Source organism: Cyphomyrmex costatus, unplaced genomic scaffold (genome assembly GCF_001594065.2).
Source record: "Cyphomyrmex costatus isolate MS0001 unplaced genomic scaffold, Ccosl1.0 scaffold281, whole genome shotgun sequence".
Lineage (NCBI taxonomy): Eukaryota > Metazoa > Arthropoda > Insecta > Hymenoptera > Formicidae > Cyphomyrmex > Cyphomyrmex costatus.
Genome location: NW_017276922.1, coordinates 1,068,367 through 1,094,962, shown reverse-complemented (window position 1 = coordinate 1,094,962; position 26,596 = coordinate 1,068,367). Strand labels below are relative to the sequence as shown.

The 26,596-nt window shown below is 29.1% G+C and overlaps 4 protein-coding genes across 12 annotated transcripts in view; 2 read left to right on the top strand and 2 right to left on the bottom strand.

Moving 5' to 3' along the window:
* Window positions 1-1,493: 1,493 nt before the first annotated feature.
* wit (kinase protein wishful thinking) lies at window positions 1,494-6,838 on the bottom strand. 2 transcript variants are annotated; one of them, XM_018541322.1, is made up of 12 exons: window positions 6,769-6,838; window positions 5,592-5,874; window positions 5,362-5,464; window positions 5,077-5,274; window positions 4,700-4,936; window positions 4,443-4,598; window positions 4,102-4,284; window positions 3,804-3,973; window positions 3,539-3,734; window positions 3,250-3,450; window positions 2,959-3,180; window positions 1,494-2,605 (listed from the first exon to the last, which is right to left on the bottom strand). In XM_018541322.1, exons 2-12 carry the CDS (start codon window positions 5,754-5,756, stop codon window positions 1,563-1,565), a joined length of 2,874 nt encoding a protein of 957 aa, XP_018396824.1. In that variant the 5' UTR covers window positions 5,757-5,874; window positions 6,769-6,838; the 3' UTR covers window positions 1,494-1,562. The 2 variants fall into 2 exon arrangements, with proteins under 2 accessions (XP_018396824.1, XP_018396823.1); XM_018541321.1 differs by having other exon boundaries at window positions 5,592-5,871; window positions 6,769-6,820.
* Window positions 6,839-8,144: 1,306 nt separating this feature from the next.
* Window positions 8,145-14,062, top strand: Jasper (JIL-1 anchoring and stabilizing protein). Its single transcript, XM_018541335.1, has 12 exons — window positions 8,145-8,276; window positions 8,734-8,804; window positions 8,910-9,070; window positions 9,152-9,285; window positions 9,584-9,770; window positions 11,697-11,792; window positions 11,889-12,231; window positions 12,338-12,512; window positions 12,604-12,657; window positions 13,251-13,316; window positions 13,399-13,531; window positions 13,693-14,062. The coding sequence occupies exons 1-12, from the start codon at window positions 8,196-8,198 to the stop codon at window positions 13,953-13,955; spliced, it is 1,764 nt and encodes a 587-aa protein (XP_018396837.1). The 5' UTR covers window positions 8,145-8,195; the 3' UTR covers window positions 13,956-14,062.
* Window positions 14,063-18,422: 4,360 nt separating this feature from the next.
* Window positions 18,423-19,896, top strand: LOC108775006 (putative gustatory receptor 28a). The gene is made up of 4 exons (XM_018541277.1): window positions 18,423-19,352; window positions 19,480-19,548; window positions 19,621-19,710; window positions 19,786-19,896. The coding sequence occupies exons 1-4, from the start codon at window positions 18,423-18,425 to the stop codon at window positions 19,894-19,896; spliced, it is 1,200 nt and encodes a 399-aa protein (XP_018396779.1).
* A 3,868-nt stretch (window positions 19,897-23,764) lies between these two features.
* Ndae1 (Na[+]-driven anion exchanger 1) overlaps window positions 23,765-26,596 on the bottom strand; it is a 50,398-nt gene continuing 47,566 nt past the window's right edge. For 4 of the 8 annotated variants that reach the window (XM_018541371.1, XM_018541373.1, XM_018541376.1 and 1 more), the window contains 2 exons: window positions 26,404-26,518; window positions 23,847-23,924 (listed from right to left, as the gene is read on the bottom strand). In XM_018541371.1, coding sequence (XP_018396873.1) covers window positions 23,847-23,924; window positions 26,404-26,518 — 193 coding nt within the window. Of the gene's footprint in view, window positions 23,925-26,279; window positions 26,519-26,596 lie in introns of all 8 variants that reach the window. The other 4 variants (XM_018541377.1, XM_018541370.1, XM_018541375.1 and 1 more) reach the window with 2 other exon arrangements.

Sequence of the window (26,596 nt, the reverse complement as noted above, 5' to 3'; positions counted from 1 at the left end):
TAAGACGGTAAGACCTAATGTGCAAAGTTAATTAAATTTAAAAAGAACTTTTAATAAAGAAAAAATTGAAAATATTTAATGAGTACACTAAAAAATATAATTTATTATAATGTACACATATAAAATAAATATTAATCTTTAACGTAACATTTGTATAAGAATTTAAAAATAGGAAATTGAAAAATTTTATAAAAGGATTTTTACTTCATTTAAAAGCTGAAACATCTTCAAAAAAATTAATCTAATTTATCTTATAAACATTTCATTATTATATGTAAATGTGTTTACTTAGTTTTAAATAAAAGAACAAAAATTGTTGACAGAAGACATATTTTATTATGAATTGCTTTATTATGAATAATTATATTTATCTTAATTTTGTCAATAATAACATGTCATAAGATAAAAGTATCGCAAAATGTATAACATAAGACTTTACGATATCTTCAACATAACATAACAAGTATGTTTAACGCATTTGAATATTTTTTATACTACAGGTATTTACAGTGAGCTTACGGGGTCAGGAAAAATAATTTTCATATAACCCGATACAATTATACTTTGTGCTCAAATATATCTTTTTACTATATTTCTACTTTATAATTACAATCACCTATATTAATATCCATAGCTTTGCATTAATTGTAGATTATTTATATATCTGATAAATATCGTTGCATATTAATGAACAAACTTGTTGCACAATCTGTTTTTTAAACTTAAATTACATTTTATATATAAATTTTATATATATAGAAGGAAGGAAATACCCAGTCTCCTCTCGTGAAGAAAAAGTATACAAAATCGATAATAAAAAGACTTTACGTACTTTCGTCCATAATTTCACAAGTTTTTGAGCTAATAATATCAGATGCAGAATATTTTATAAATATTGACATTAAGAGATTGTTTTATATTACACAGAGATTATGTCTTTTAAATGCTGTGAAAAAAGTATTTAAAAGACAATTATACATCGAGATGTTAATAATATCTTATAATGTGATGTAAATGTTAATATTGATTGTCCATGTTTATCAATTACACTGAAAATTAATTAATTCTATTAAATCGAAAAGACCATTGAGAATATATAAAGAATTACAATAAATCACAAATATCGTATATATAAAAACAATTTGATAATAAACTCATTTCTCATATTTTAGCGCATATATAGATTATGTTTGATTTTCTATTTTCTATCTGTAATTATTATATGCACTTGTCATACCCAATCATCTACTTCATCAAAAGCATTCATTACGCTCAAAGATGCTATCAATATAACATGACAAACCAATTGAATAGTACGAACTTCTGAGTACATTTCTAATTTTTTTAAATTAGAAAGTTAAATTTCATTGTTTAGTGTTTGTATCGTAATAATATATTTTGCGTCGAGTATAAAATCTTACTTATTCTTATACACAAATTCTGTACATAAATTTGAAGCTGAAGATACCTTTCAGCGTTCTTTTTTATCTTAACTATATATTATATATAGTCATAAATATAATATATAGACATAAAGACTTTACAAATACATTAATATCTGATTAAAAGCATGTAACATTTTTGGTACCAAGTTTCGTTGGTGAATGCTTTCCATCACTATCACCGATATCCATACCAAATGGCACAGAATTCCAAATGGCTTTGTCACTTTGATCATCCTCTTCGTTCAAAATATTGCACATCATGCGATCATCGTAAAGCGAAAATCGCGCCGTTGATTGCGTTCGACCGCGAACTTTCCTGACAGACGGCGGTAAATCACCGGGTGTTTTTATTCTCATATGTGGATCCTTCAGTGCATTGTTTACACTTGAACCCACATTAAAGACTTCATTAAATTTATCTATGCTTTCTTGTCTGCTTAGATTATTTTCTCGTTTTTTATTTCTTAAATTTACGAGTGGCAAAGTGGAAGGACGCGCATTAGACATCGCATTATCACCCTCATACTGTTTTTGCTTCCCCATTTGTGCGATATTTTTGTCATTTTTCTCTATTGGCATTGCCGATGTTGAAGTTTTACCAATAATACCATTTACATACTTTCCTCCAGGCGAAATCGTTACGTTTGTTTCTACAGTTTTAATCTGGACATTTTGCTTTGATAATAAATTTGACTTAGAATCTTCCCTATCTATTTGGTATCTGCTGTATGGATACATTTTCTTATTGATGAGCAATTTCTTTAAATTGGGCCAAACAAATAATTTTTTCCGTGGGCTTTCTTGAAGAGACGTATCTTGTACATTTGTCTGCTTTCTCTTACCATAAGAAGATGATCCTTCATCGGAAATAACATTTTGAACATATGGTATAGGCGTTGCCGGCCTGAGTTGCGTTAATTGAGTAGTATGTTGACTTAAATAATCATGCGAAACTAAGCCCTGTGCTTCTGTTCCAGTTTTGTATTGATCATTACACGCATGTTTTAGTGATTTATCGACGAGAACGTTACCGTTACAGCTTAAGTCTTCCAACGAATCTGATTGTAACATTAAATTTCTTTCCATACATGGATTTCTGCCCTGATACGGCTGAAGCGTTTGAGTATGATTGTATGTTGCTACTTCGTTTGAATTTTTGACTGAAACAAGATTATCAAAAATAGTTTAAGTTATATGTAAAAATGAAAGTATAGAAATGTAAAATGAATGATTTATATGTATCGAATATCGTACTCATATGCAATATAACTAAAAAATTGTTATTTGACTTATTTGCAAACAAAAAAAACAAGAATCTAACAAAAACAAATTGGATCACAAGAGAGAGCCTTTTTATTCCTACAAACAATTATTAATAAATCAAAATTGCACACATTTTAATATTATAAAATATTTTATAATTTAAAAGATTCAAACTTATTTTCAGAAAATTTTTATTTTTTTAGTTCGTCGTTGTTATAATAAAAATAAATGAATAATATTAATTACTCACAACTGTGTTCATGAGCAACGCTGTCACTTGGTGATAACGTAACTAAGTTTTCAGCTATTGCACTGTCATTAGTATTACTATCTTGCACCATATTCAATGCAAGTTGAACAACATGTACATTATCATGATGCGAGGACTCACTATAAAGACTGTTTGTCGTTGAAGGCACTAAGGTGCAGTGAGAATTCACCATTGGACTTCCATCAGTAAAGTGCATTGTTACTACAATTTGTTTCTCTATTAGAAAATATAAAAATAATATAGTTTACTAAATAATGGTAAATGCATTACCACGATGAGACTGCAATTCTGAAAGTCGTTCTTCTATACACAAAGCAGTTAAACGAGCTTCAGCATCAGCATCCCAACAATCTTCTATAGTTTCCTTAATCAAACGCACTCCTGGTCTATCTACTAAGTTACCTTCTAAAAGTGGTCTGGCTTTATTACGTGATACCAAAACTTGCATTTGTTCAAACGTTGGATGAAGACCTAAGACGTATATAAACAAAAATATTTCATAAATAACTTAAATACAATAAAATTTATCACGATTTTGAGAAATTTTTCATACACAAACCTATTTCATTTTCATATGGTTGTTTATATTGTGGTACATCCGATCCAGGAATATAAATGTCAGAACATCTTGTAATCAGTTCCCAAAGAACTAAACCCATTGCATAAACATCTATTTGTTTTAAGGAACTTTCGCAATCCCGCAAATTGACAGCACCATCCAACACTTCTGGTGCCATGTATCTCAAAGTGCCCACCTAGAGCGTAATAGATTTTAATAGAGATCGAATTATAGTACGTACAATCTTAGATATTTTGATACTCACATCATTAATTGATTTTAGTTCGGCATGCTGCTCCTCTCCATTAGAATAATACTTCGATCCAGAGATTTGAACTGCTAATCCCAAATCACAAATACAGCAAGTACCATCAGCTTTAATTAATATATTTCTTGAATTTATATCTCTATGTGCAATGCATGGTTTAAACTTGTCTAAAAATTAATATTTATATAAATATTAAATTAGAATTAATTATCTAATTATATATTTTACTTTAATTAAAAATAGTAATACATCAAGAATATTTCCATACTTTTTGAACAAGTAATGCAATACATACCACCTTTGCGTATATCCGTATGTAAATAAGCAAGTCCTTTAACTACGGAAAGACTCATTTTGCAGAATGTGTTCCAATCAATAGTATGGATTCGTAAAAATTCTGTTAAACTACCACCCGGAGCAAAACTGAGTACCAAAAGATATTCAATACTACCTTCCATGCTTATTCTTTCATCCACGCCTAAAATAAAAATATAAATTAAATATTAATTAATTTTATATTTTTATACTAAATATCCAAATATATTAAAAAAAAGAAAACTTTCTTATATTATATATATATTATTGATGGTTTTAATATAATTTATCTCAAATTTATCTAGTCCAAAAAATACCAACCATAATAGCTTAATAATGATGGATGTTCCATAAAAGGTAAACAATAAGTATCTCTTTCATTCTGAAAATAATTGCGGTAATGTGATGGATATATTTTAACTGCAACATCTTGGTCTCCCATACTGCCTTGCCAAACTGATCCGTATCTTCCTTGACCTGTGATTATAACATGATTATAATTATAATAAATATAATTTTATTCATTATAATATTAAATAAATAAGGATAATTGATTAATTTAATCAGAAAGAACATACCTACAATATTTGCAAGTTTCAAGTGATCAACAGTGTAAGTACCAGTTCTTAATGCTGTGCTATCCATGAACTGATCATTGTAAGATAATGACTTTCCTAATCTTATTAAAATATTATTATGAGAGGATTTGTATATAATCATGGATATAGTACATATTACTAGCGATGTACATGCTATGCCAGTTATTATAATAAGCAGCAATCGTTCATAGTTTGACTGTTCAAGATATTCTGTAGCTAAAAAAGATTACAAAATAATGTATTGAAAAAATATGTTTTCTAATTATTATTTATATGAAATATAAAGGTAAAAATATATATAAATTATTCTGTTATATAGTACTTAATAGTTGCTATTAATGCTATTGTTATCTTACTTGGCTGACTCTTTTGCGATGAAAGAGGGTTAAATATTTTGTTATCCGAATCTGCAAGATTGGAGCTTGTAATATTGAGATTACAAAAGTCTCCATGACAGCAACAAAACTTTGTATTGTTCAAAGCTTTTGTAGATCTTTGGAGTGCAACACATTCTGTATTTTCACATTTTTGTTCACCAGACTGTTTCCAACAACCTAGTCCATATCAAATAATATTATAATATGTTTGATGTTTATGTGTAATGAGCACATTTATGCATAATAAATTTCTACATGACATACCTTGAGACAAAATAGTTATTTCAGTGCCATTTGCCGTTTTATCTTCTTGCCATAAGGCATGGCAGAAATTATTACATATCTCAAATTTAACATCTTCATTTATCTAAAAGTCAGATATATATTTTGTTTTGAATATTTCATAGTTAGTGTGAACATATTGTTTATACTACATAATTTTAGAATATTCATAATTTTCAAGAAGCACATCAACTTAGTATAAAAAAACATACATTATGATCATTGGATGTATCTTCAGGTACACCTGCTGAATTCTGTTTCAAAGAAAAATTTTCAACATTTTTCTTTCTACTGGCACATTTCCTAATGGCATTGATTGGGGCTAAGCTTATGCCACACAGAAGTGTGATCATCAAGATTGATACAATGGCTCTCATTGTGCTTTAGCAGGCCTCTTGAACCAGAACCACTTCAACAGAAGCAGAGCTCCTTAAGAATTAGCATCTTTCATCACAGTAATACATAATGCTGCCATTGAGATTCTGAATTCATCTGCTTGTCATATATAATGCAAAAAAAGAGTAATATAAATAAGTAACAAAATTGAATTTTTTTAAATAATACATATTATAGTTTCTCATCTTATTTTTATTTTTAAAGATAGGAGAATTATATAAAAAATATTATTGGTCTTTCTGTGGTATCTAAAAATAATAAAATTATACAAAACAAATTTTGCATTCGAAGTTGTCATGCATAAATATATTCTGAATTTTAGAATAAAATTGGTATACATATCAGACATTAAATAACTTATATTAATCATATTATGCAAAATTGATTTTTTTAAACTTTATCATAATATGGACATACGTACAACATTCGATATACATATCACACTCAATTCTGCATGTAATATACCAATTTTTTTTAAACTTTATCGACACAAATATAACATATATATTCAACTTTTTTTGCAATATACTGTCAACTTTTTTTCAACTTTATCAACACAAATATATGTATATATAATGTACATATTCAATGAACACACTCAACTTCCTTTTACAATAATCATCAAATTTTTAATCCAATTCTCTCATGATTATACGCAGTAATTTTTGCAAACGTTTAAGCTGTTCCGTGGCAGCGTGTGACGCAAATCTAACAACCAGAAAGTAATGCGAGATCTCATCTGTGACATGACTGATTAATCAGGTCTTTACATGGTCAGACGGACGCAATATCGAGCGGCCGAGAGATGATCAGCCGTAGGATATCAAAGGAAGAACGATATACTTTTAACGACACAAATGAGAGCGTGTTAACACGTCGGGATTTTCTACATGCGTCCCGTGGGAAATTCGTGAGATTGGAAAAAGAGGAAACATCGCGCAGCGCGTACAGGGCAGCGCGATGTGCATTACAAATGAAGCGGCATACACTTACATTCTGCTCGGCGATTCCCGTGGATATTCAGTGTGGTTCACGCGCGTTATTGTGGCCACCGTCGTATGCGACATGGCACCATCTCCTCAAAACGTCGCCAAGGCCAAGCTCATTCGAATGAAGCGTCGCGTGAATCCCGTATATTTGACAAGCAGCCCGTGTCGGTGTCCATTGAGTCGCGTCCTAATCGCGCGTCCGCAAACGCATCGACAGCGACTCGATTGCTTATTGTATAGCTTGTCGCTCGATGGCGCGAAAATTTAAGCCTTGTGTTCACGCGGTGCTAGAAATCGCTCCGAGAACTCAGCGAAAAATTAACAAATCATATTTAAATATTTTTTAATATAATTAATCTTGCCTTTAGAGTTTCTCATCTGAATTTAAATATAAACTAATCTTAATTAAAGAACATCTTACAACAGTTTTTTTTGCTGAATGCAAACGCAGTATCAAAACTCTTTTGACTATTTCTATACCTTTATCACATCAAATAATCTTAAGATTTTTATACAAAATAGATAATAGTTTGCGATTCGAAATTTATACTTTTTAGACTTTTTATGGACATAAAAATTGACAAAGTCACAGAAAAATGTAATTGGTTAATTTCTTAAAGGTTTAAAACATGTATTGTAAAATCCGGGGTAAAGCCGGAATCAGAGTACGCATTGAAGATTGTAATTTGACCAATCAAAATAATAAGAGCTAAAATTCCTTTATCCTCATTGGTCAAATTTCAATTTTCAATCTTCAATCTCGATCTTCAATGGATAGTCTTCTACCTAAGAGCTTAAAACTGACACACATGGTCGCCGAGCTGTTCGCTTTATTTTTCGTTCTACGTTTTTTATATAATCTTATAGTATTGTGAGTCTTGGTAATTGTAAGTATATATATTCTTTGACTGCATTCCGTTGCATGCATAATAATGCGCATATTCTTTTGACCGTTAGATTTGTTCAAATTAATTAATAATACAAATTTAAATGAAATTAAATTATTCAGAGACTTCAATGCCACCACATCGGAGTACAGAGCAGTTGGAGGTTGGAGTATATTTATGTTTACAACACTGGAGCCAAATATGGCGGCGTAGGAAGTAATGGTAGGGATCTGATCTAGTAGTGGGGATTCAATGTCGCTTCTCTTTTTATATATAAGGCTAGTCTCCGAACGTCCGATCAATCGTGTTTTCTCGACTTTGCGCGGGTAGATCAGCCATTTGTTGACGCCACGGCCAATCGGAGCTAAGCGTCGTGTCTCTTCTGCGTGTTTTCGGTATTTGTCGTGCAAATGGCGGTTGTTGCGGTGTTTTATGCGATGTATCTTTGATACATTTAACTACGTCATATTGTTACCGCAACGTTTGATGAGCAGAAGCATACGATAAAGCAGATCGGTACCGCGTCAGCGGATTTGTCGTGATCATGGTGAAGCTACTAAAAAAATTTTTGGCCGGTGATAAGGTATTCGCAAAAGTTCGAGGTTACCCACCATGGCCAGCCAAGGTAAGTTCATTTCGAGATACGATGCTATCTGGACGAACGTCCCGGTGGCTTTTATGATAGACGCAGCGTTATCCCATCATCCTCCAAAAATAACTTATTAGGATATGGTGACGTAAATTATTCAAAAGTTGCGGCCCAAATCGTATTTGTTACTCGCGGCTGCGTCTTGGATGACCGCGCTTCTCGCTTAGAAGCGAGAAAAACGCGGGATCCATGTAGCATGTGTGTTAACATTAACGATAATCCGCCGAATGGTACGTTACCAATCACGCTAGTAAACGCACGTCATAAGTTATGTTTCTATCTATATACTATATTTCTCAGATAATTGTATATGTATTCTATCTTTCACGCATCATTAATGTATTCTCCATAGAGGAATACATATCTCAATTCTGCCTGTCATAAGATTTAACGCATGCTACTTCATCTGTTTTGCATCTTCATCTGTTTATAGGTTGAAAAAGTTAATGATCCAAGTTCCAAGAATGCTAAATATTGTGTTTACTTTTATGGTACAGGAGAAACGTAAGTAATAGTATAAACTATAATTGTAGCTTTCTATAATGAATATTATTAAAAGATACTTTTGATGAGATATTATTATTATCATTATTATATTAAATCTTTCAGAGCTGTTTGTAAAGTTGACGAGTTATATACCTATGCTGAAAACAAAGACAAATTTGGCAAACCAAGTCGACGAAAATTTTTTCACGAAGGTATACAGCAACTTGAACAAGAACTTAAAAATGACAGAAATAAACCTTTAGCAGATGTTGCTGCTATTAGAGGTAGTTATCAATATTTAGAATAAAGTTCAAATAAGTTAAATATTTTTTCAATGGAATGGATTATTATAAATGATACTATAGGTGCTGAAGCAGCAGAATTACCAACCGTCAGTGCTATAGATAGTGACATCGAAGCTGGTTCCTTGATAATTGACGAAGGAGAAAAAAAGAAATCGATAAAGAGAAAGGTTCTTTCATCTACACCCAATATTATTGTAAGTAACGTTTATCTTTTGTTATTTGTACAAAGAAATATTCTGGAGTATTATATACATGTTTTACAATACTGTGTAAGAAAACAGTTATTGGATAAACTACTCCAAAATAAATTTAAGAACTGCCGACAAATATTTTTTAAGTTTAAATAGTTTGTGCGATTGTTCCTTACAATTTTATACATATTAATATATATTAATATATTAGTATATATATATATATATATATATATATATATAAGTACAAAATTAAATATATATACTGGCTTATATATAATAAATATATGTAATAATGTAGCAAGATACACCAGAAATAAAGAAAAAACGTGGTAGAGGAAAAGTCCCAAGTGATGCATCAAAAGAAGGTGCTTTTGATTCGCAAGGTGAGGAATCTCCAAAAGAGGTGGTTAGTCGCAGTGGACGCAAGATTAAACCAAAACGATTTGCAGATTTTTCAAGTTCAGATGAAACTGAAACTAACACAGGTATGAACTTATATTTATAACAATCTTTTATTATGGTATAAGTTTTTCAAAAAAATTATTCTACAACTTTATAGACAAAAAAAATATTCAAATAAATGATTAAACAATTGACTTTTTATTAGTTTTTATTTTCAGTTCGAACACAATGTGTTTTTAATAATGCAGTTCAAATATTAATCACATTTCAATTGTAAAATAGTTTTTTATCGATATCACAATATACTGTTATTCTTTGCAAAAATTTAAAATTAATTGCCCTGATAATGACTAATATTTAAAGGTAGGAGCACAGTAAAGACACCTATACCACATTTAATGGTGGATGAAGAAACTCAGACTTTTTCATCAGAAATATCTGAAAAATATTCGAGACTTAAGGAATCCAATGAAACTCGGAATTTATCTACAAAAGAATTAAAAAGATTAGTTCTTTTGGAACAGCTGTCATTAATTCGTATACAGAAATCTAAATTTTTACCTATAAATGTAAACCTGTAAATTTTTATCTGTACTCCTACGTTATTTTTAATTAATAAAATCTTTCAATATTTGTTCTTTTCTAATACTGTTTATCTGTTTATGTCCCTACTTTTGTATAATATTAGATCTACAACTTAAATCTCGGCCCTCCTATTCAATTGACTACAGCATTTATTCAAATTTGAATCTTTCTCGCCATACACTTGTTTTAAAACGTCATCCTTAAACTTTAAAATAAGATAAAATAAATGTTGATATTGCAAATCTAACCTCAAAAAATAGTAGTGAAAACTACATCGTTTGAAAAGCAGCATTTGAGGCTGCCTCCTTTTCACGTTCCAGCTGAAGAAAAATACCGCGAAAACTCAAGAAATGATTTGCTTGGCTTTAGGCGGAAACTCTATACAGTACATGTAAAAAGGTTCCAAAGATTTCATGATAACAATTTCAATTCAGAAGATGAAGAACACCCCCAAGTCAATCAAAAAAAGTGGAGAATGAGGAATTGGAACAGCTTTTGAACGAAAAATTCTTGCCAAATGCAATCATTGCGAATGCACTTGCAGTAAGTCAACAAGCAATTTTGAAACATTTGCGGAAACTTAGTAGAATTCAAAAAGAAGGTCGTTGAATTTCACATGTGCTGTTAGCCTGAAAATAAGGAGAGACGACGCCTATCTACTTGCTGTCAAGATTTAAAAAAGGACCATACAAAATAATTTGTGATGAAAAATGGGGTATGATATCTAAAAAGACAAAAATCATAGTCAACCACCAACCAGCACTGCAAAACCAAACATTCACAGCAAAAGAGTATTGCTAGTATTACTAGTATTTAGTGGGATCAGAAGGACGTTGTTTACTATGAGCTGCTCCAATGGAAAAACGGTCATTACTGAGCGTTATTAACAGCAACTGATTCGAGTAAAAAAATGATGTTCTTGAAATAAAAAGACCGTTTACTGGTGCTAGAAGAAGGAAAATAATTTTGCTGCAAGACAAGCGCGGCTGCACATGACAAAACCAACGTTAGAAGTACAACGATCTAGCATCTACGGATTACTATCTTTTCCGAGCCCTTCAACATCATCCCAGTTCAAGTCTCAAAGAAGTCGAAAGAGGCATCATAGAATTCATCGACTCAAAACAACTATTTTTTTCCAAAACAGAATCCGACAGTTGCCTGAAAGATGGCGAAAATGTGTGAAAAGTGAAGGGATCAATATTCGTTTTTTTATAACTTTACATCGAAACTTGGTTGAAAAGCCGAGAATTAAGTTGTAGATCTAATAGTTCTACTAAATTCTCTTTTTTAACAACTTAATTTTTATCTTGGGAAAATGTTAATTATCTTTATCAAAATTTATTTGTAAAAAAAGTCGGTTATTATTTTACATATTTGAATTTAACACTAGTATAACGAGATTGTAAATGTTCTCTGTTTAGAACACACTGGTCGAGGTCGTAAAGCGAAAAACGAAGATTCTAATGAGCATCAAATGACACCAAATGTAACACATAAAAAAAGAGCGGCTATCGAAAGTACGCATTTGTGTAGATATTTTTTTTTTATTTAAAAACAATTTTTTTAATTAGTTTTACATTTTTTTTAAATATCGTTTATTATTTAATTTATAGAAAGAAACGATGAAAGCTCCATATTTGATGGGACTGTAGTATCAAGTGGTACATCTTCTGATACACCAAGCCGAGTTCTCTTAGCCCGTACATTTGCTGGTGAACATGTGGGTATTAAGTTAGACATAGATAGACCAAAATCTTTTGAAAGTGAAAAAGCTCGAGCACAATGGGATTGGTCAACTGCTAGAAATGCTATGAAACTCAAAGCACAATTAGAGAGTGGCGAAATTTTACCAGAGCAAGTAAAAGATTCTCTAGATTTTAACGTACCCGTTCCAGAAGATGAAAAACGACTTATGACAAAAGATGGAGCTGTTCATCGCAAAACATATAAATTGAGGTATAATAAGATATTCTGTTGTTTAGTTTGAAGTGTTAAAACATTTTTTTGGTGTTATTAACGTTAAGTTTTACTAAGTATTTATTTTTATAATGTGTCTTTCTAGATGGCTTCGTATAGAGGCTCAACTTTTACAATTAGATGCTCAAATAAAATCTAATCTTGGACTGGATCGAGCCAATACAGATAAATGTTTACAAGCGATGGATGAAATTTTGGCTCTTTCGATTGATCCTTTAATGCTAAAGAAACATCCTCATATTGTTGAAACAGTGAAAAGGGTAAGTAATACATACATAGAATTTTTTAATAACTTTATATTACTAAATTATACTAATTTTGTTTTTATTTTCGTTATATAAATATATATAGCTGCGACGATATATCGGAAATCTAGGAGAGTGGAAATTAAGTGAAGAAGAAGGGGTATGTATAAAAACAGGGCAGCCTATGTCTTTATATTAAAGAGTGTGTTCCGTTTCACGCATGTTGCACTTAATGCGCTTGATCAATGCGTATCATTTTATCTTTGTTGTTCATCGAATGTAAAAGAATAGTGATATATATCATGCACATCAAGTGTGAAACGGAATGCAATCATAATTTGTTTGTAAAATAGTCACATTTATAGCAGAATATTTATTAAATTATACCAGAAGTTTTGCGGGTTATCGCCATGTCTTTCTTCATTATTAATGAAGTTATTAATGAATTCGCCCTGATGAAATGAACGGTATGGTTAACGAAACGTTGGCATTAATAATGAAGAAAGACACGGCGATAACCCGCAAACCTTCTGGTATAATTGAAGAAAATACCCGTGAAAGCCTCAAAAGCGTAATCAGAATATTTATTTTGCAACTGTGGAAATTTTTTCTGAGATAAGACTGTTTATCAATTAAAAGTATAAGTCAATCAGCACAAAAAAATATCCGACAGTTACAAAATAAATATTTTGCTAAATGCGGCCATGCTATATTAATTTTACTCGGTGATAATAAATATTACATTCTTTGTAGGCTATTTTCAAGCAAAAAGCAGAACAGATTAGACAAAAAGCTGAGCATATATATAACAAGTATAAGGTAATATATCATATGTAAAAAATGGAATTATAATTATTTAAATTCATTTTTGCCCTATACTTATTAACTGAAAAATATACAGGCTATGTTCACTATACCTGAAGGTCAATCATTTTGGCAATCATTCTCTGATCAAGTGGTTCATTTCAAAAATTTAACAAAAGATATGCCTGAAGAGAAGGTATTTTCATTGATGTCCGATCCTGCTTGTTCAGGTAATTTTGTTATTTTATATTAAATGAATAGTGAGCAATATAGATTCGTAAGTCTTTTTAAAAAACTATCTGTAAGATAGTTTTAAAATAATGAAAAATTATACATCGAGATTTAAAAATGTATTTTTTTATATGTATTTATTATAAATATTGTTGTGTAGATACAAGTATATCAGAGGATTTACCTGCAGATGATAGTGGTAATCAACTGGATACAGATATAATTCAATCAGAGTCAATAGTGGGACAAGAAGCACAGAGTGAAACTGAGACAGAAGCGGAACCAGAACCAAAAACAAATACAGAGACCGAATCAGTAACACAAACAATAGCAGAAACTGAGTCAGACTTAATTGCTGAAAAGGAAGTAGAAGCAGAAGTGCCTACTAGAACTGAGAGTCCTAAGAATGAAACAATCAAGTAACACATGTAAAACTTTTTTTATCTAATAATGTGTAAACTTCTGCTTACTTTTTTGTATATCATTATGATACTATGAGAAAAAAAGAGGACAATTATGATTGAAGTACATCGGACACATTCATAAGACGTATTTTGGCTAGTATTTTTATGATCCTTTTTGTTTCATACGTGGTAAAGTATTTTAAAAATGCATTCTTATAGATATAACTTTTATATTAATTATACGGAGTGACAAAATTCGGAAAAATTTAATTCCTTTAGTAAAAAGTAACTATAGTATGCTCTATGCCATATTACATTCCTTATTATCTACATTAAAATTAACACAGTAATTATATATGTATACAATTATATGAAAAGCTAAAAGAACAACCGCAAAAAATATATGTTTCTCGTTCCTTGGTTTTTTAATCGAATTTTATTCCAAATCATAGCTTATATTGAAACATTAATCACAAAAAGTTTTACGTTAAATACGCGATTGGTTTCAGAAGTATAAAACATCAAAATACATTTCAAAAAAATTTTATTAAATTCGTGATATAAAGCTGTTGGTGTTATATTTTCTTAGTATTTGGTGATCCTTTTGATGCTATATATTTAAGTTGACCAATCACATGCTTAACTTCAAACTTCATGTGATTAATGTAATTAATCTCATCATGAGTTTTTATTTGACATAAAATTCCATTCCAAAATCAAGGTTCGAAAAACAGATGAAAAATCCACTCTTTTTGTGGTTGTTCAAAAACAGCTGGACTATTGATTTCCGTTATACATCCATTCATGAGTTTATTACATATATTTATTGTTCATCTATCTATATTAATTTTAACGAAAGTATAAAACAAAAATTAATTCTTACATATATAAGCCATCCAAGTAGTTGTTACAATAATGTAATAATGATACCAAATGAAGAATCATAAGAGTATCTTAAACCATTTCTGTAAATGCGATTACTTATATACGTGGAAATTAATCTTGTGAATTAGTTCTATTGTACTTTATTTCACATCTATAAATTTATAATTTGCATAATATGATTGCAATATACCCACATTATTACTTGATGCAATATCTGCAATCACTAACTGGACAATATCAGATAAACCTTCACTGTCAGATATTATCGAATGAAAATGGCTGATGTAGTACATAAAATTATATGAGACACATAATATTTTTACTTGACAGTAACATAGTGATGTCATGTATCAAAATACTAATCTTTGTATATTCAGCCAGTGCCATGGAAAAAATTTGTAAAGAGCACTCAGAACATTGTTACTGTCACGCAAAACTTACTTATTTAGTTATTGTAATTGATGTTAGCAAAATAAATACTGCATAAGAATTATAGCGCAATGAATGATACAAATATAATTGTACTTGCATCATGATTTAACGTAAGTTTTCTAATGTTATCTTTTAGTTTTCTTTATTAAATGATGAAAACTACTCATATTCATTACATTCTAAAGATAAAAATATGTATTATATTATTGCATGCTAATGTTTCTTTAAAAATATTTGTGACCTGATAAATACAATATACAATTGTTCGTATAATATTATTGTCAATCTTCTATTCTGTGTAATTAAATTATTACTGTCTTCATTAAAGTCATTACTATTACAATGATTATAATAAAATTATATAAAATGCTTGTGAAACAGTATCGAAATTGTACAAATTAGATGAATTAACAATTTTAACGCGGACATTATCACTTTAACATGGGCGACACGGCAATTATTATAAATATTTAATGATTGGTAAGTATTGAACTTCATTTTGTAATTAATGATACATATCTAATATATTACAAAAAAGAACAGAATTTAGTAATAATGTAATTTTTGTATTAAAATGTTCTTGTCGAAAATTAAAATAAATTATTATAGCAGAGACGATTATGGCGTCCAATATATTTCATCCATAGAATTATGTAGATAGACTGCGCATTCATATACAACTGATGATAATATTGAAAGACAAAAATATACATAGAAATATAAGAATGAGAATAGAAAGAAAATAATGCGTATTTCTTTTTCAAAAGAAAAGTGATCTCTTTTATCTTTTTATCACGTGCATAATTAAATAAGGAAAACTGTCTTTCTGCTTTTTTTTCAATGTTAACATTTTATTTTCACTGGAGAACGCAATCTATCTATTTAAATCTACGATTTTATAATTTTATCCTACAAGTCACAAAAATTTATTTCCACAAAAATATAAAACAGATTGTTTTAGTAGTTACATTGAATTTTAGGAAAATTATAGTCAAATGTAAATTAAAAACTGACGTTTTATCAAATGCATGAGCCAAATAAGAATATTTGAATGACTCGCGACAACGCTGTTTAAATAGTAGATTTATATTATTTTATTAAATTTTTAGATCTTTGGAATACTTAAGTTATTTTTAATTTGTGAAAACAAATTATTATAATGGATGCGCCACATATAGCTAATTAACGATTTGTTACAATAAATAAAAAATGTCACGTACTATTAAAAAGTAATATTAAAATTATACATGAAATCTGAAAAAAATGATATAAAGAATTAATTTTTAATTTTAATTTTATTAAAAATAAAAATATTCTACTTTAATCAATGTTTATTAAGCAATTTAGCAATATATTTAACAAATGCGAATTTCTAGCCATCATTTTGTAAACCTCGATAATTTTCAAGAGATATATTTTAAGAAATATTAACACTTATATGTTAATGTCAGCTTTATGTTTTTTCTTAGTGATGAATATATAGCTTTCAAACATTTCATGATTTATATGTAAGATATTTGTTAAACATATAATAACTTCATTCTGATATGGTAAAGTTAGAATTGATGGAGTATGAAAAGCACTTAAAACCTGAATTTATAAAAACATTACTAGGAAGGTTTGATGCAAATGTTTGATTTATGTTTGCAGAACTTGCATTAAGCTGATAACTAGAAGAGATAATCCACGAGTATATAATCTGAGCTTGAATATATTTCGCTTTACACTGTAATTTTGATAGTTTTGATAGATAGTCTAGAATTTAGAAGAGTAATTTTTAAATTATTCTATAATTAAAATATGACTCCTAAAATATGATACCTAGAAAAAATGCTTTTACATAAATCACGAAAAGAAGTGAAAAAAAATTTATAATATAATAGAGAAAAACTAATTAGCTTTAAGTTTAAATTGAAAATTATCGTAAGAATGTTTCTCTTATTTAAAATTTAATTTTTACAAATGCTTACGAGACATTTAATTTTTTCAAAAGCTCATGTAAATTAACAATACAAATATTATATTTGAAAGACTTAAATCCTTATATACAGATACGCCTTTAGATAAACTTCAAGTGGTATAAAATTCTTTTTGAAATAAATTTGAAATAAAAGAAATATGTTATAATTACGAACCGTATATAATATTGTTATTTTTTAATATAAATTTGCGGTAGAAGTCAGATATTTAATGCTAAAATGTTTTTGCATAATCCATAAGAACTCTAAATGATGGTAATAATGTTGACATTAATGACTATAGTACAATGTGTGTGCAATTATACAGAATTATTATTTTGAGTCATAAATTCGCGCTGTAATTAACTGGTATTACAGTTGGAGAACGAAGAACATATTATCGTATGTGTATATCGTGTCACATATATACAGATGATAAATATTCCAATAGATGTTAGTCTAACAATAATACGTAACAATCGACTATTTTCATCGTAGGGTCCGTGTCGACTGATATAGAGCTAAATTATCGACTTTATGTTCCTTATCACACGTTTATGAGTTTCACAAAATTAATATTTAATAATGTTTTGCATACGTGATGCTTGCAAGAAAGGTATTTGCGGAAGCATCGCAGCATATGCTCAGTGCTATTTCGTAAGAATTATAAAGCGCAACGTTAATTAAAATACACGTGAATTTGCCAGACTCGCAATTAGCTGTATATGACGTTCAAACAATCGCAATTAATTTGGATTCAGAGCAATTGGAAAGATAAATATCGATAAAATACGGATACCTCTTAAATTATTAATTTATGAATGATGCACGCGTGATATGTTTTAATAAAGAAGACTTAAAGTATGCAAATAAAAACAGTTTTTATATACAAATGTCTTAAAAAAGAAAATATTATATTAAGAAGATTGAATTGAAATATAGAAGATGTTTATAAATCATGAAATAAGGCATATGGATAAACTGACAAGATGTAATGAGAAGAAAAGAAGTAGATATTAACTTAGAATTAAAAAATTATGGAAGAAGATTCGGTTAAGAATTCAACTTCTATGAATGTCAATAAAATCTCCAATTTTTTAAGAAATATAAACAAGGAAAATTCTATCGTGGAAAAAAATAGTAAACAGAAAGTGACCAAAATAAAATCAGAGCTACATCAAGATTCATTTTGGATGTTCAGGATATTGATAATGTTCTTCAAGCTCATCGGTCTCGCTACATTCGCCCACCGAATCGTCATGTACAAAAAGAAACCGACATACACATTTCAATATTCCAAATTTGGAATAATCTACAATATTGTGCTGTGTAGCTTAATGGTAGCCTCGAACTATGTTTCTATACCATTCAGACTTAATATGGAGTACGAGAACAAGACGAATTTGACCGTAGGCATCGAAGTTCTGCAAACTGTACTCGGTGCCTTGGTGATCTGCGCGATTTTGCTTAGTTACTGCATCGATCAGAAGTCCTTGGTGCGGATCGCCAATCGATTAATGATCATCGAACACGAGATAGATCGTCTGTACGATCTATATCATCCGCTACGACGACAACGTATCTTCTGTGCTATAATCATCGTTTGCATCTTAAAGATTTGCCTGCTGATGCTTCTCTTATTTACTGAGATCCTGGCCTTCCATACGAGCCCAATCTCATGGCTAACAGATGTTTTACCGACATTTCACGTGGGTTGGCTACTGATACAGTACTTCCTGTTGGTCACGATCATTCAGGCAGATTTCGCTGATGTAAATCGAGCGATCCAAAGCCTCACCAAGATCAATACACCTGACCTTCGACTGCAGTCTCTCTATCAAACGCGTCGTATCGTAGTCGGCAATTCGACCGTTCATCAACTGTTGCAACTACGAGATATGCATTGTTATCTCTGTGAAATCTCTGAGGATGTGTCGAGTTTCTATTCACTACCAATATTATTCGGCATTACTTTTCTCTTTCTGACATTTATATATAATGGTTACTATCTTATTTCACCTCTGTTGATGACTGATGATATCTTAGAATATGAGACTCTTAGTAATACCATCATTTGGTTAATATTTCTGATTTATCCCATTTTTCTTCTTACCAACAGAATTACCAGGATTTTAATCGAGGTAGGATGATCAATATAGTAAGAGCGCGTTTTAATCAGATTGTTTTAATTGATAAAACAAAATATTTTTATCAGTAAATAAAATCTCAAACATTTAACGAAATATTTCAATTACAAATTTATTATAGATGGAGAAAACGGGAAATGTAGTGCATAATCTTTTGAGCTGTGCAATCGGAAAAGAGATAAAATCAGAGGTAAAAAACAAAGATAAAACTTTCTCAGGAACGGTACTCATCGTAACGACATTTATCTTAGATATGTTACAGCTCAAGAAATTTTCGCTTCAATTGCTACATCGCAAAATACTGTTTACTGCTAACGGATATTTTACGCTCGATAATACTTTACTTCATTCGGTGAGGATATTTAGAATGTCATATAAGTATAATATAATATAAATTAATTTTTTAATTAATAATTTTGATTATCAGCTGATTGGCACAGTGGTGACATATTTGGTAATACTTGTGCAATTTCAAATGGGAAGCTCGCGTTCATCGATCGGACAGCAATGTAACTATACAGGGAGAGATTTAATATAAGAAGCAGAATAATAAATTGAAAATAAGAAAAGATGAGAAATAATGAGGAGTCAAACTCTCTTAAATTGAGATCTAAATCCAATTAAATGTAATTAAATGTCTCGGAAATATTTTAGGCAATTTTATCATTAAATAGTGAAATCAAACGCTATTAATTTGCATAGGTATCAATGCAACCTGGCTAAGTATTTAATGTAGACATACATTATTTGCGATTTATGTATTTTGTAATGGGAAACAATAGTAAATCTTTCAGTTTTAATTGCATATTATTTATTTAAAGTAACACAGCATGATTAAATATATATATAATGACAGGCATTAGCTACTTTCCTTGTCAACTCGGAAACTAATTTCCAAGACGCAGTCTTTTCTACCTAATCACAACCATTTAATACTACATCGGCGAGTATAGCCCATCCACCATCGTGAATTTCGCAGCGATACGCATAAAAGTGTAATCTTCGAAGATCATTGGGAGAGAATACGTTTCTCCTAATTAACTCGTCGAAGATTATCGTTGAAACGCATTAGCACACATATCTCATACACGTTTTATTAGATTATTTTCATATTATACATTATATTTACGAATTTTACTATTTGCATTTTGTTAAATTTTGCATCTAAGATTATGGCATACCTTCCCTTCTGTCTTTCGTGTATTTATCTCATTACGATACAATACTCTAGGCTTCAAATACTATTCCATACCGAGTTGATATTGTGACCTCCGCTTAATAAATATATCTTATATAAGATTTTAAATGACTCATACGCTGGGGCACGCGTTCTTTACGTATAAATATACTTAAAAGTACGCACAATTATACTTTCCAATGCGATATAAATGTTTTATATTGTTTTAACCAAGAGTGGAAAGTAACGCGTAATGCGAGTAATTTACAATAGAAATCGTAGACAGTTGTGGAGTCTGAAATCGTAGGACGTAGAAGATTGATCCAATAGTCGATTATTCTTCTCAAATTTGACTATAATGGATCAATTTCTTATGACTTAAAACTCCACGATCGTCTACGATTCTTATCATAGACCACGTATCATTACTTCGTAACATTATAATTACCGTTACTTTTTTATAATAATAATTTTGTATTCACTTTACATGTTTTTTCTAGACAGTAACATAAAAGTATAGTGCATTACTTTAACTCGTTACGTAACTCATTAGTAACGCTTTACTTTTTTAAGTTATTACTCGTTATGTAAAAAGTTACTTTTTTAAACGAGTAACGCGTAAAGGTAACGACTTACTTCTCGAAAGTGACTTTTCCGATTCTGACGTTATCATTACTATCATAAAAAATTATTAATAAAATTATTATCGAGTTGTTATTATAAAAAAAAATAACGGTAACGGTAAGAGTATTACAAATAACACGTTATTTCCTATCTTTGGTTTAAATTGTAGGTTTTCCCTTGAGCCTTTCTACGAGTTAAATACATATTCTGTAAAACGTAATCTTTTGTTCCATGGTATTAAAACATATTTTCTCAAACTACTTATTAGCAAAATGGCTGTATAAAAAAATTATTCGATTTTCTAGAAATTTCGTATGAATATATATTTACGCGATAAATTACTGTATTTTGATAATTAGCCGAATTGAGAAGTTAAATTTTTGTTAATACAAATATTTTATCGGAAAGTTTAATACATATAAAAAATTGGATTATAATTTAATAAATTATTTTTTGCTATAAACAACATTGAAAAATAATTTCTTTTAAAAATAGCACATACTTATAAGAATTTTCATTTAACTAATTTATATATAACAGACTTATACTCTTAATTAATGAACAACTGTTTATGTTATCTGATAGAATATCTTCATTACTATTTAAGAAATAGTTTATGAGTAAATAATCACATAATAAATATTATATATCGCAGACTGTACAGAGATTGATGATATCTTCTTTTTTTTTTAATTACGAACAATAACAAATATCCTTCAAGGGACTGTTTTTATCACTCTATACATTGCATGTACAATATATCTTTATAATACGTAAAATTTTTGTCAAAAATCTTGCGATAATAAAATTAATTTCACTATAATTAGAATATTTTTAATATTGTCGCAATTGGGCGTGCTCAAATATTAAAAGTTATGATAATAGAAAATTTTGAAATTTAACGTGCAAAATCTTGGCTAGATTAAAATTTTAAGAAATAACAATCTGCTATGTATTTTTTAATAAGTATATTTGAGAATAAACTTTTATCTAAACTACTATAGGGCATTAAAAATTTTTTTGAGTTAATTCGATTATTTTTATGAAACAAGAGATTATTTCATGAATGTTTTAAAGAGGATTGTTTTAGTTTTGCATTAAAAGGCCGTTTGTAAAAGTTGCAAGATAATAGTATTTTTTTTAAACAAGAAAAGTGAATGTTATTCCATAATTTAGGGATAAAGAGTAAATTTATCTATACATATTAATTTTTTTACTGCTCTTCAAATAGCTTTCGTAATTCTTGTTCCCCAAGGTATTGTATTCATATTACTAAAGAAAGTGAATAAAAAATATTTAAGCGTAATTTTCTTAATAAAAAATGTTATAATCAAAAATTTCTTTCTTTTTTAATGTGTACAACCAGCTTGCAATAATGTAAGAGGTATCCCTCGAAGGAAGTATATATATTCGTACTACAGATTGTGGGGTTTTTTTGGCATATATACATAGTATGATTATAAAGTTACTTGAACTACTTAATCGTTACATGCAGAATCATATACATATTATTGTATGGTAACACAATAATTTTGCTTATCTTTTACGATTCATATAACAGAAACAAAATTTAACATGTATGTTAAATCTAAAATTACAGTTATCGATGTTCAAATATTCGAATAATTACAACTGCACACACACACTCGATTATTCGGCTCACGATATTTTGACATCTGCACGATACTTATGCTATTATTATTATTATTATATTATTTATTTCATACATATCTGTAAGAGTGAAAATTATCGATATTATAATCATTCGAATATTTAAATGCGTTGGAGTTTGAATGATTCGCCAGAAAGAGTAATTTTCCGTGAAAATTCGAATTTTACTTTGCAACTTGCATTTGTGTTTTATATAAATGCTACATATGTATTTAATATCGTATTACGATTTGGAAAAATGTGCGTTTTTCACAACTTTCTAGCATAAATATATCCTTATTGATTTGTAAATCAATAATTATCGTCAATGTAAATTCTAGACCATATTATCTAAAGAAGATGCATAGCAATATAAGAGATCTTTTTAGACTTTATCATATTTTATTTGATGTCGTTACACTCACTAAAACGTAAAAACATCTACCTACTATACGCTTTTATCATTTTAAATTTTTCTAATTGTTTGGAATATTTCTTCAGTTCCTTTTTTCCTCTTATTTTTTGTTTTTCTTCAAGTATTCTTGCAATTCACATGCAATATTAATGAAATGGAATTGGTTGTTACATAAATAACTACTAAAATAGACTGTTTTGTGTAATACTATATGATTACCTTATCGGGGATAAGGTTTCATAAAATCACAATTGAATGTATTGAATACTATTGGCGAATTTTGTTGAATTGTTTCTATGTACAAACATATTGAGACTATGAATGATGGATCTCATTTACAGCAGTGTACAAATTGCAATATACTCGCGAAAAGCGCATTATTCGTTAAATATAATACAAATATAATACAATTGAAAGTAATAGATAAATGATAGAAGATATTTAAAAAGGATGAAAGTTTTTAGGGAATTAAATCATGCTCTATGATTTTTATGTAAGTTAAATGAAAATTTATAAGATAAGAGATTGCAGAGTGGAGACTCTAAAAATGAAAGTCTTGAAACAATCGAGTAAAGAAGCTTATAGATTGTATTAGCATATGTTTGTTTTCGCTGTCCTCTTGTTAAACGGAAGTTTCGGCTGAGGTAGTACCATTTGCTTTTAAAGGACTGATGCTTTCCTTGGATCGTATTAAATCTACCTGAAATATCGAATTAAAGTATATATTAATTTTTTCAAGTTAATTTTTACAACTTCTTTTAATAAACTTCTTTTAATAATTTTCCTTATATGCTGTTCCTGAGAAAGATGAGCAAAATGTAAATTATTAAATTGCATTTCTTGATTACAATTTCATAAATGATCTTAGAATTTAGAAAATTTACACAATAGACGTCATATAGTTAGAAAGAGATACAAATATATTTTATATGCAACATACATACATATATTATATTATATACACTTATATATGTTATATATGTATATATATCAGTTTGTCTCATCTAAATTTGGCGGCACACGATGCTTCGGAGTTTGAATAATTCGCCAGAAAGAGTAATTTTCCGTGAAAATTCGATTTGCAATTCGTATTTGTGTTTTATTTGTGCCACGTATGTATTTTTTTAGTGTCATATCACAATTTGGAAAAGTGTACGATGCTAGCAATGCCAGTACCACAACCAATACAATAGCAATAAGTACGCAAATCCAGCTAACAATCCAGCACAAAAAAGAAAGCATCGCGTGCCGCCGGTTTTACATGACCACTTTTTATAACTTTGAATAAAAAATATGTTTAGACAAAAGTTGAATAACCTGATGGGATAAAAATAAAGATAAAATTGAGTTTTCATTATCGGTTGAAAGTTATAGCAATTTTTTAAGTAGATTTATATCATTCTTTTTGCATAATATTTTCTCTAATTATTCTACATGTAAAAGTATTAAGGTAAAGATATTGAAATCAATGGTTTTTACGAAATATTTTGTACTTTATTCTGGCACACTTTGATATATTTTGAAATATCTTTTAATAAACTATTAATTTTTTGATAATCATATTTTTATATTATTTTTATGTACAAAATAAATGGTAGAATGAAGTTTTGAAATATCGTGTAAATTATTGATTTTTCGATATCATTATTTTAATACTTTTATGCATAATAAACAAAAGAATCATATTATATTTAAAAAAATATAATTTTTTTTTAAATGACCATGTCCTTCATATAATGATAAAAATCGATTTTTTTTTACGAAGTAATTTTATTTTTATTTATGCCTCGTTAAGTCATATAACCTTTTTCTAAATATATTTTTTAATTCGATCTTGTCATGCAAAAATTAAAAGAGGTCATCACATTAAATGAGACCCCTTGTATATATTACGTATATACAAAAGATACATACACTAAAATACTAATAGTATAACTAAAGTGTATTTACAATACTGTGTCGTATACAATATTACAAATACATGTATCTATATATGTTACATTTTTTAAAAATCATCTTTTACTTATAATAACATTTTTTTCTTTTTGGTATTCCATAATATGGACTAATAATGACAATTTTATTTTAATAAATTTAGGGCAATAAGTATTTTATGTATGCATCTCATTGATATAACGAAGAGATAACATTTTTAACGCTCATGCAAAAAGCGACTAACGTTGAAAGCAATAAAAAAAGAAACATGCGATTAGAAAAAGAGAGAGAGAGAGACGTTTCTATTTTACAAAATGAGAAAACGTTATATTATTCTAATTTTTTTTATTATCTATATATTCTAATTTTTATTATTCTAAGTTCTTCTAAATTTGTATATTGTGCTTTGTATTTTTTTGTCAATTATTTAACAATAAGTTGCACGATTATTATTTTTATTTGAATTAAAAAATTGCGTATAATAATATATTTTAAAATATATATATTAAGCATTTCAAATAGAAGGATAAGTGATACTAACATATTGTAAAACAGATGAAATAAATCCATATCTAATGTCTTCTCAGATCGTTTATTTATTTCGTTATTTACATTAACAATAGGCACGCACGCACACACACACACACACACACACACACACACACACACACACACACACACACACACACACACACACTCAAAATCTCTACGAGCATAAGCAAGAGTTGCTAAATTGAGTCTCATAGACGATTACGCTACGAAAAAGACAAAGCATAATTAATTATATGATCGTACATGATAAACAGATTCTAATAACAATAATAAATTAAAAAAATATTTCTTAATTTATATATTTTGAATATTTTACAACGGTGAAGTAAAAAAATGAAAACTTACACGAAATTTCGTTTATTCGTGAATATTTTAATACGTTAATATTATTAATAATATTTAATTATAATCTTAAATTCTGTTATCGTTGTCATTATGTAATAAAAAAATATATTTTGTCGTCTATGAAAATCCATGTTTTCTACAATGAGTCGTCCGCGTCTGAATTCGCTTTTTACGTCGACTCGACGAGGATTGTCATGCCATCCTCGTTTGTAAATTTACTCACAGCGGCGGTGCATGGGATATGTTGCATGCCGTTATATTGGTGCTCTTGCTGTGTGTCTTGCCATATGAATTGTCGGTTTTATTGGTGATGGTAGTTAGAATTTAGAGTCATTTACGTGTGTCACCTTGATCGAGATTCCACCGTCATCCTCGTCCTCTTCGGTCATTGTCGTCAGCCTCGTTGTCTCGTCGGTCAGCAACGAGTTGTCCTTCTTTGGATGTTTCTTTTGCTTTCCCACACTACGTCAATTACAAATTTAATTACAGTTTAAAAAATTAGATGATAATTTGAAGTTAATATTTACATTAATCTTTTTT

What these genes read in the sequence shown, in the direction of transcription:
- wit (XM_018541322.1), bottom strand. Translation starts at nt 5,756, where the DNA reads ATGAGAGCCATTGTATCAATCTTGATGATCACACTTCTGTGTGGCATA. An exon ending in GAAACTTGCAAATATTGTAG is followed by an intron (nt 4,599 to 4,699) that starts GTATGTTCTTTC and finishes TTATAATCACAG; the next exon opens with GTCAAGGAAGATACGGATCA. An exon ending in CGTTGCTCATGAACACAGTT is followed by an intron (nt 2,606 to 2,958) that starts GTGAGTAATTAA and finishes ATCTTGTTTCAG; the next exon opens with TCAAAAATTCAAACGAAGTA.
- Jasper (XM_018541335.1), top strand. Translation starts at nt 8,196, where the DNA reads ATGGTGAAGCTACTAAAAAAATTTTTGGCCGGTGATAAGGTATTCGCA. An exon ending in AAAAAGAGCGGCTATCGAAA is followed by an intron (nt 11,793 to 11,888) that starts GTACGCATTTGT and finishes TTTAATTTATAG; the next exon opens with AAAGAAACGATGAAAGCTCC. An exon ending in ATATATATAACAAGTATAAG is followed by an intron (nt 13,317 to 13,398) that starts GTAATATATCAT and finishes AAAAATATACAG; the next exon opens with GCTATGTTCACTATACCTGA.
- LOC108775006 (XM_018541277.1), top strand. Translation starts at nt 18,423, where the DNA reads ATGTTCTTCAAGCTCATCGGTCTCGCTACATTCGCCCACCGAATCGTC. An exon ending in GAAAAGAGATAAAATCAGAG is followed by an intron (nt 19,549 to 19,620) that starts GTAAAAAACAAA and finishes GATATGTTACAG; the next exon opens with CTCAAGAAATTTTCGCTTCA. An exon ending in ATAATACTTTACTTCATTCG is followed by an intron (nt 19,711 to 19,785) that starts GTGAGGATATTT and finishes TTTGATTATCAG; the next exon opens with CTGATTGGCACAGTGGTGAC.